The following is a 10,706-nucleotide window of genomic DNA, read 5'->3' on the forward strand; positions in this document are numbered from 1 at the left end:
GGTAGTGGTGGTGGGTGAATGAATTGAATGTTGGTGGAAGTTGAATGTTGTTGAAGGTGAGTTTTGAGTTAGAGAGAATAGAGAGAAATGGTGAAGTGAGATAGCAGGGGCAAGGTCGTCTTTTTTTTGAAAAACGTCGTCGACGTTTACTAAAACGTCGTCGATATTAACGAATCCGGTTACAAAAGTCTGGTCTGTTAAACCGTTCTAAACTCGCTAATGCCGAATGCGCTTGTTCAGCAGTTCAGGTAAAAAACTCTAACGTAAATAAATCCGATTTATCTCCAACTCAATCCCGCATTTGATCACCGCTAAGACACACTACCAAAAAGATGGATCTCAAATCTTTCACATAACTTTGGCCCAACAACAACAAACCAACCCGATACAATCAATTACCCATCAATTCCTTTTTTGGCGGGAAAACCCTATTATTCTCACCACCACACTACAAAGTACTAACAAAGCCCGCAGCTTTCCCACCATTTTTTTTGGCGCGAAACACACACTCTCAAAAAAACTAAAAAAAAAAAGTCGCAGAAATGGGAGAAGAAGGAGAAGATGCACCAATGACGGAGCAACAATTGATCGAAGAATTCGCGGTATGGAAGAAGAACACACCGGTATTATACGATGTCGTTTTGTACCATCCTCTTGAATGGCCATCTTTGACAGTTCAATGGCTTCCTTCGCCGCCCAAGCTCGATCCAGATACATCAATGGCGGTTCATCAGCTTATCCTTGGGACCCACACTTGTGATGATGTTCCTAATTATCTTATGCTTGCTGATGTTCATCTGTCGCCGGATAATGGTCCTTGTTCTTCGGCTCCCAAGGTTTGTTTTTTTATTTCGGGTTGTGTATGCCAAGTGTTTGATGAAATGCCTCTGTGAAAAATGTTAGTTTTTTTTTTGTTGTGGAGTTTTTGGTTTTTGCTGGTTGAGGGATACGGAAATGGGAAATGTTGTTTGGTCCGATTGATGTAGGTGTGTTCTTTTGTGGGTTGCGGAACCGGGATTTGTAGTTAGGGTTGCAAATATTTTGGAGGACGATAAATGTAAGGATGTACTCCCTTCGCCCCGATCATTTGTTTACCTTTGCTTAAAATACTCTACACAAAGAATGTAAAAAGTAAATAAATGAATGGGATGGATTGAGTATATTAGAAAAGAAATTTTAGGGGAAATGTGAAATGTATGTTGGGTATAGTAGCGGAACCATGATTTGTAGTTAGTAGTCGGAAAATATTAGGGGAAATGTGAAATGTTTGTTGGGTATAGTAGTGGAACCATGATTTGTAGTTAGTAGTCGTAAATATTAAGGGCGAAGGCGATAAGGTAAATTAGAAAACAATTTGACCTTTTAGATTGCTAAGGGAACTTCCTTCCCTGTTTGAGATATGTGTGTTATTGTTTAATTGTGATGCACCAACTTGACGGCTTAAATGCGTCAACGGAACACTACTCGAGTTGTATTTGTTGGAATCACCAGTTCAATATTACGGCCTTTTAATGGATTTGACAAGTATACTTCTAAATGTCAAATTGTTTGCCTGAATTGATTAGAAAAGTATGGAGTAATTAGACTTCGTTGTCGCTGTTTTTGGTTATGTTCTAATCACATATCGAATGCCAAATTTTCATTGTTTGGTATGCTTGATCAATTGGTTTCTTTGTCGACGTTGGTTTTTAATGAAGTACTCTTGAGGAAGGGTTTCAAATATGAAATGTTGTTGGAATCGTGACTGATAGGTGGAGATTGTGAAGAAGTTTCATGTTGATGGGGAGGTGAACCGTGCTCGATGTATGCCACAGAAACCTAATATTGTTGCTGCAAAGACGAGTGAGCCTGAGGTGTATGTTTTCGATATGTCCAAGGATATGGACACGAATGGGACGGAATCGACTGGTCCTAGCTGGAAACTGAGAGGTCATGAGAAGGAAGGCTATGGAATTTCATGGAATCCCTTTAAGGAGGGTCATTTGCTGAGTGGTTCTTATGATTGTAACATATGTTTGTGGGATGTGTCATCGATGCCTCAGAGTTCAGTCATTGATGCTATGAGTGTCTATAAGGTGATTTTTCTACTTGTTTTGTTGATATTAATGGTCTTAGTGCTTTAGTTGGGAGATGTAATGCTTACATTGTTTTTGATATGTTAGGCTCACAAGAACATAGTAGAACATGTCGCATGGCATACAAAGAATGAGAACTTATTTGGTTCAGTTGATGATGATGGTCAACTGATGATCTGGGATACACGATCTGACAAGCCTCAACATTCTGTCGTTGCTCATGAAAAGGAGGTAATTGCAAATGTTATATGTGAAAAACACAAGACATTCATTTTGTTAGCTTCTATATATTTATGTTGGTAAAGAACCTTAGAGAATAAGATGGAACATGGTAGCCTGTTTTTCTGGTTACTGAAAGGAGTAAACTCCTAAAGTGACTGATAATTTCCTAGGAATATCATCGTCGCTTTTGACCACCCTTTTCATCTGATTCTTGTATGCTTTAGGTTTGTCAAACAGATGTGCCTTCATTTAACGAAAGGGCTTATTTCATAGCATTCTACTCCGTATTTAGTGTTCAGGGACAAAGAGTGTTCTTTTCCTCCTCTATGTCCTTTTTTTTTGGCAGCCGTAAATAAAGGTATCCCTAACTAATCATAGCCTTACATGCAAGACTATGAGACACATTATTAAAGGACCTAGGAATATAACTGAAAGCTAAACAGTGAAAGGAAGATTAGAGAGAATGAATGTCGTCGAGAATTGCTGAGACGAGATGATGTGGTCTCGCTATCCCGACAAGGTGGCAAACAAGAGAAAGGCAATCTGAGGAAACCTCCAAGTGCCGAAGACCCTGTTCCTTAGCCCACAAGAGAACTTCTCATACTCCTAAACCCTCCGCTTGTAAGGCTGATTCTGCTTTAACTCCCTTACTTGCCGAGAAAATTCTGTCCCCAGAACCCGTTAAGACCACCCACCCAATTCCTGTATTATCCATAGTTTTCCATCCTGCATCGACCATAATTCTTATACAATCACAAGAATTAAGGTTCCCAACCAAAGAGAGGTTTACTTTCATGAATCCATAATAGTCGTTCATCTTCTATCACAGAAGCAGCAGACAAGTTTATTTCTTTACCATCTTTAACCATAGCAACAGCTTGATCAGCTGTCCCTACCACTTGCGACCAAAGATTAAGATTCATAATCAGATGAACAACCATGCCCTGAAACAGAATTCTATTTCTGACACTCCATAAGCACCAAATCGTAGCTAGAAAACGGCCAACCGAAAATCGGCCTCTTCAAGCTTCCCCAAATAATTTATCCAATTGATGACCCATTTCCCAATACTCAAGTTAGACCCATCGCAGTCTCGAATGCCGATCTCCATACAAGCCCACACCCTCTGTGCCACGGTACAATCCCTGAACCTATGCTCCATCGTTTCCATAACCATACCATCATGATCACAAAATTTACAACCCGGATCAATCCCAATATTTCGCCGTGCAAAATTGCTACCCACGGAGAGAGAATTAGTGATGATGGAGCATATGTTCAGGGATTGTGAACCCAGTAGAGAACATCCTTCTTATGTGAACTACATAACCACTCTTCACACTATAATCGCCAACACTATTATGAACCCAGTAGAGAACATCCTTCTTATGTGAACTACATATAGGGATGTCAAGGATATGTTTAGCACTCTCTTCTGAGAACAGGTGTTGAACGAGCGGTTCATTCCAAGTACCACCATTCCCATGTCTACCATTTCTCCGTAGATCCCTCACCTTTAGATTCCTGAGGCCCACATAGTCCAAAGATAAGATGGCATTACTGGGCTCAGGACACGCACCACTAACCCATTTAGTCGTCCAACATATAAATCTGATGCTAGCCCCGGCTTCCCACCCACATGTTGACGAACAAACTCCAACCCATGTAAGACACTCCTTGCCCCCCATGATAAGTTATTACTATTTCTTATAGTCGTATCTTCCGAAAAAACCTAAGATCCTAATAGTTTTTTTTCCCTAAAAATACGACTAAAGAGTCATGACCACATATTAACCTCCACGCATGTTTAGCCAACATAGCCTGATTCACTCAATATTCCGGATACCAAGGCCGCCCTCACGTTTAGGAAGACTAAGAAATTTTTGACTACACCAATGAACAGTTTGCCCCAATTTACAACCGGCCCACCAAAAATGTAACAATAGTGAATTTAGCTTATTTGTCACACTTACCGGTATTTTGAATACCGATAGGAAGTAATTAGAAATGTTTGACAGGATGCAAGAAATTAGGGTAAGCCTTCCAGCTGGTTAAAGAGAAATTCCATTCCATGAAGAAATACGTTTCATCACAAGGTCAATAAGACCCTTAAAAAGCTCCCTTTTCGAGCCTTGGAATTCCGTAGGCAGGCCAAGATATTTTCCTAGCCCCTTATTTCCTTTAATCCTTGGGTTTTTCAAACCTCGACGAGCCCTTAGAAGTGTAGTACTCGGACTGAACAGAATTCCTGATTTATCTTCATTCATAATCTGTCCCGATGCTTGGTAGTATTTCTCCAGAAGATCCCGTAATTTTCTTGATGAATCCCCTTGATCTTGAAGAAAGAATACCGCATCATCCGCAAAAAATAGATGCGTCAGTGGACTCTCACCACGACATAAACTGATGCCCTTCAGCGAACCATTGATCTGAGCGCTTACCATATTACAGGAAATGACCTCCATACAAATGACAAAAAGGTAGGGAGAAAGCGGATCTCCCTGCCGTAAACCACATTTTGGCTGAAATAATTGTAGTGGTGCCCCGTTGAAAAGAACCTGATAAGAGACCGTCGTAACACAGTTCATAATCAGTGTGACCATTTTATCCGGTAGCCCCACCTTGATTAAAACTGCCCTTAAGAATTCCCACCCCACACGGTCATAAGCCTTGCTCATATCCGCCTTAAAGGCATATTGACCATGCATCCCTTTCTTGTGCGAATTGATTTTATGAATAGCTTTATGCGGAAGCAGTATATTATCAGAGAGCCTTCATTTATATTCTTAATGAGGTTTTCCTTACCAGAGAGCCTTTCTAGTGCATTGATGTATTGTTACCGATTATCTGGAACAGGGGGGTATATATTATGCTTATACCATTATGCGGCAGACTATAAAATCTGTGCTTTTTGCAATTGTTCAGAATGCCATGAGTTATTGTCCATGGCATTTAGAGACAACAGTGCCCAAGATCTGTAATTACATGAAAAATGTCACTCTTATCTTAATGGTTTTATGAGGTTGCTTAGACTGTAAATAAGACTGTAGTAGTCTAGTGATTTCCCTTAAAGATCCTAGTGGTATGCTGAAATCCTTTTCTTAAAGATGTAAGCTTCAAAAACTTCATGATTCATATGTAGGATATTTAATTTGTGCCTGTCAATCTGTCATCCTACAACCGCCATAAAATGATACTGCAAGTTCGAACATGATTTAGCCTTCCCCTCCCTTCCCTAGACGAGTGCTTTCTGCAATTAAAGTTAAATACAATGATCGTGTTGGATTGCAGCATAATTGTTTCCTCTCTTCAGGTGAATTATCTGGCTTTCAATACCTTCAATGAATGGATATTAGCGACAGCTTCTTCAGATACTACCATCGGACTGTTCGACTTAAGAAAGCTGACTGCACCCTTGCATTTCTTGTCCAGTCACACGTAAGCTCAGCTTAAATTTAGTATTCTCCTGGACTCTCAGGAAATAAGATGGTTTCATCTTGTTGTTGAGGTGCTCCTTTTTGTACTACTAGTGTCTCAAGTCTCATGTTTCTAACTTTCTACAAATAACATTGCGATTTTCGCGTTCTTCCTGCAGAGAAGAGGTGTTTCAGGTTGAATGGGATCCGAATCACGAGACTGTGCTGGCATCTTCCTCAGATGATAGAAGGCTGATGGTGTGGGACCTTAACAGGTATGGTTATTTACCTTTCCAGGTCGAAAACCATTGTTTTGATGCTGCTAAAACTCTCTGTTAATAATCATGGCTAATTCCACACATGTTATAGCCTTTTTAAATAACAGTAAGATAATTCGTGTTGATGGTTGCAGGATTGGGGATGAGCAGCTGGAGGGAGAAGCTGAAGATGGACCACCGGAACTGCTCTTCTCGCATGGAGGTCACAAGGCTAAGATATCAGACTTCTCTTGGAACAAAAACGTACCATGGGCGATTTCAAGCGTGGCTGATGACAATACAGTCCAGGTCTGGCAAATGGCTGAGAGTATATACCGAGATGAAGACTAAGCTGCCATAGTATGATTGTTTGATCTGTTATAATGTAGCTTGGACTAAATGCCCTACCTCTTGGAGGATTCGAGTACAAGTTGTAGAGCTATCGACCGTGTCTTATCTTATAGGGTCGTTGTCTGAATGTGCGAATTTAATGGAACCTTTAGTATTATATCTCGGTTTGAGATTCGATTTCTGACTCGGTTATAAATGTGGCCAATGTCAGCACAAGTAAGCAAACATCATAAAGAGTTTCATGTAGGAGGATTTCTGAGATACATAAGCAAGGAAACTGATAAAATGGGGAAATCCCTGTTCTAAAATTACAAAAAAAAGGAGGCGCCTAAACTCGTCTCAGCCGGAAACAGAACCATAAAATTACACACACACAAAAAAAAAAAAAAAAAAAAAAAAAAAAAAAAAAAGAGCCTAAACTCAGCTCAGCCGGGAACGGAACCATAATATTACAAAAAAAAAAAAAAAGGGGCCTAAACTTAGCTCAGCCGGAAACGGAACCATAAAATTAAACAATACTCCGTAATAATCTTATTGATGATGCTCCCAGTAAACACAACAGTCAACTTCATGCATGTCTGTCTACCTGAAATATAAAGAAAGCATTGACAGTCAGATGAGATTTGCTGCTAATATCCGGATTCAGGAGCATCAACTAAACAAATACAGTTAAACAGTAAGACATCCGATGCCATATGCAAAATCACAGCACACACAAAGAAAAATGTGAAACACCGCTCATAGTGAAGTCGATGAATAGTAACTTGTCAAGGTGTTCTGCAAACTTCACCATCTCCGATGATTTCTTTGTAAACATCCTGAACTTATGGTTGTAGAAGGATCGCTTAGCTCATAGATTCTACAAGAACGATACCAGCCAATCTAAAACACAGACTGGTCCAAGCCATTAATAGTGGACAAAGATCCACTGATAATGGCTCGGACCAGAATATTACAGTATTTTGCGACAGAATCAGTTAGTATTAGTAGGCCGCATTATTTTTTGAAAGCATAGAGACTTCATAAAATATGATGGGCTGCATAATATATCATCTTCTTCACGATACTAACAGTAACAATGAGACTAGTAAAAAAAAATCGGGTGAAATAACTGTCAGTTGTCACCAATGAGTAGCAGTGAATTCTTTCCATATGATGCTCATTTCATCATTATTTTTTAAACCTATATAAATGCCTTCGGACTTTTTTAGAATGAGAATGATTGTTAAATAATAGTAGATGTCAAATAAAGAAAAAGAGAAGGTAATGGTGACAGACTGATAGTTGAAGGAGGCAAAGGAGGAAGAGAAATTGAATAATGTACCATGTCCCAATCATCAAGTTAAATAGCGGAAAGAATCCACTGTTTCATCCGAACTTACACGGTAGGTAAGTCACGTTATTAAACTTGAGTCAATACCTTAATTATCCAGTAAAAGTATGGACAAACAGAAGATTTCAACAAATTTGTGTGTGAAGAAGTCACACAGACGACATAGACATTAAGATAAGGAGAAATTGAGGAAAGGAGTGGCGATTTGGCGAAGAATTCAACCAAATTGTGCACATTTGGTATTCTTACAACTCTAAAAAAAGGTATAAGCTTAATTGGGAAATAACCGAATTTCCACACGTATGAACAATCAGAGACTACATCTAATAACGTGGTGACGTACAAATGGAATAATGAAAAAGATAGCATAAGAAACGTCACCTTTTTCTCTTAGCATTGCCTGACGAACCAATAGTTGACGTTACATTTGTTGTGGCACAACTATAAGATGGCGCAGATCCCAGACTTGCAACGCAATTAAGATTTTCAAAATCGCAACCATTTAAATCATGACCATTTAAGGTTGCACCTTCTGAAGCTTTTCCATCATGAAGACAATAAATCTGATCACCACATTGTGCATTGCACGAGATCAAATAAGAACCAGGCAAGCTTGGATTACCAATGTTTTGGTAAGCATCGCCATTCTTGACCGGTCTTTGATAGGGGAAAGATCCAATTTCCCCTTCAATTCTTCCCCTAATATCCACTAGAAGACACTTCAGCCTTGCAACCTCGGCCTCCAATGCCCCTTGACCCTGTAACCGCTTTAACAATTGTTGATTCAAAGCTCTCAACTTGACAATCTCGTCCTCCAATGAGGCAGTATGAGCCTTCTTCTTTTGACGGTACTTTCGGACAGCCTCTCGGTTACCTCCACGACCCCTCCCTCGTTTCTTACTACTTTGCTCCCCGGATTCAGCAGAATCGTCATTATTACCACTCTTTTCCTCGCTTGTTGGAGGCACAATTTTTGTATGGACATGAAAGCAAGTGTGTGTATGCGTTAAATCGGGGCCTGGAGGGTTGCAAGTGTGTGTATGAGTACAAGCATGGGTATCTCTCAATAGTTCATCAAAGAAACTATCCATTGATCCACTACTTGGAATATCAATGTTTGTATTAGAAAGCAACTCTTTGTTCGAAAATTCAAGATCTCCATCGTCTACTAAAGGCATCCTCTTATTACCGTTAAATGTGTCCTCTACCATTCAATCTATCAAAATTCACCAAGAAGAAACACGAATTAAGATAACTGAATTCTACCCAAATAGAATGTCATAACCACCACTTCTCAAGTCGGCAAACAATTCTCATAATTTTCACTCGATTTTACTTAATTCCTGATTACAATATCAACATTACTCCACTACCTCAAGGGCTCCCGCAGATTGTGAGATACCTTACACTAGGTTATCAATACATGACTCAAAATGAAAATTACTAGAGAAGTCCATCTAATGACGGTCACTTCACGATAATAAAAAACACAACGGTGGGGAGTGGTAGACCTGGGATGGGGATGGATCCTTTCCATTACTTTTCTCATAATTTTCACTCGATTTTACTTAATTCCCAATTAAAATATCAACATTACTCCACTACCTCAAGGGCTCCTGCAGATTGCGAGATTCCTTACACTAGGTTATCAATACATGACTCAAAATGAAAATTACTAGAGAAGTCCATCTATCTAATGACAGTCACTTCACGATAATAAAAAACACAACCCATTTACCAAGTAAACGGTGGGGAGGGATGGGGATGGATCTTCTCCATTACTTTTTTTTTTCTCATACCTTCCATTTCCTCTAATACAACAATATAAAATCATAATTCCCTAATACCTCTACACCTCTTCAAAACAGTTAACTGTTTAGATCGTTCCGAAACAAAATCCAGACCCTCAAAAGGTACTGGCTGGAAAGAACATTGTACTGGAGAGTGGAGAGGATTTTTCCCCGACCTAGGGGTGGTTAGCAAGGACGCTCGCCCTGAACAGTGGAAATTTTTCGATTTTTAGTTAAAGTATTTTCTATTTTTTTCTGGTATACCTTATTCCATTAGTAGGTCACCCTCTAACGGAAAATCCTAACTCCGCCACTGCGGTATCCAACTCATCTAACAAAAAATTATGAGCAAAATATTACACATTTAGCCACAACTCAAGTAAAGGCTTCCACTTCCACATTGAATTACACTGAAGAAACCCTAATCATAACTTACAGTTCACAAATCAATTCTGAAATAAGACATAAATTAACAAAACAACCCAGAAAGCAAAAACAATAATTGAACCAAATTGAAAGAAAACCCAGAAACAAGAAGCAAAATTTTACAACAAATAAAAAAACAAGACTAGAAAAATAAATAAAAATTCATACCAGATAGATTCGAGGAATTATTAAAGGAGAGGGGAAAATATGGGGTGAAGATGGTGGAAAATGATAAACCCTAAAAAGATGATTGATTGAGAAAGGAAGGAGGGATCTTTTTGTATTTTTATTTATAATTATAGAAATGGCGACATTTCTAATCAGTGGACATGGCTTAAACTAGTTTTGATGGCCAGGGATGAACTTCTGTTCTAGATTCCTATAGTGCTGTTCACTGACACGAGTGGTGTGGTTGTGACTTGTGAGACGGTCTTATACAAGTATTTCCGGTTGACGGTATGGTCTTTCTTACGATAAATATACTACAGCACGGAAATTTAAGGCTATGTTTTGACGAAAAGGCTATGGTTACACCTAGTGTATAGAATCTTCTATACACTACGAGTAACATATTGGCACGTGGCGATGGTGGGGTATAAGATTAGAATCTCTTTAAAATTGGATTTTTATATTTTAGGTACAAAAATTTTAAAAATCCAAATTTTAAAAATTTCCTAAAATAAAATATTAGTAATAATTGTTTATACCATAATATTTTCATGATTGGCAGAGATTTATTTTCTGATTCTTTCATTTTTTTCTTATTTCAACAAATTCCTACCACCACAACTACTGTTGATTTCCCGGCCAATTAACCCAGTTGTTGGCGACAATAA

The 10,706-nt window shown here is 38.9% G+C and overlaps 2 protein-coding genes across 2 annotated transcripts; one reads left to right on the forward strand and one right to left on the reverse strand.

Moving 5' to 3' along the window:
• The first annotated feature begins 439 nt into the window (after window positions 1–439).
• LOC141648287 (WD-40 repeat-containing protein MSI2-like) lies at window positions 440–6,496 on the forward strand. The gene is made up of 6 exons (XM_074456834.1): window positions 440–836; window positions 1,752–2,075; window positions 2,163–2,306; window positions 5,611–5,735; window positions 5,893–5,988; window positions 6,126–6,496. Exons 1-6 carry the CDS (start codon window positions 543–545, stop codon window positions 6,319–6,321), a joined length of 1,179 nt encoding a protein of 392 aa, XP_074312935.1. The 5' UTR covers window positions 440–542; the 3' UTR covers window positions 6,322–6,496.
• Window positions 6,497–6,519: 23 nt separating this feature from the next.
• Window positions 6,520–10,188, reverse strand: LOC141648288 (basic leucine zipper 23). The gene is made up of 4 exons (XM_074456835.1): window positions 10,039–10,188; window positions 8,036–8,870; window positions 6,736–6,907; window positions 6,520–6,649 (listed from the first exon to the last, which is right to left on the reverse strand). Exons 2-3 carry the CDS (start codon window positions 8,863–8,865, stop codon window positions 6,904–6,906), a joined length of 834 nt encoding a protein of 277 aa, XP_074312936.1. The 5' UTR covers window positions 8,866–8,870; window positions 10,039–10,188; the 3' UTR covers window positions 6,520–6,649; window positions 6,736–6,903.
• Between the last annotated feature and the right edge of the window lie 518 nt (window positions 10,189–10,706).

This window comes from Silene latifolia, chromosome 3, assembly GCF_048544455.1.
Source record: "Silene latifolia isolate original U9 population chromosome 3, ASM4854445v1, whole genome shotgun sequence".
Classification (NCBI taxonomy): domain Eukaryota; kingdom Viridiplantae; phylum Streptophyta; class Magnoliopsida; order Caryophyllales; family Caryophyllaceae; genus Silene; species Silene latifolia.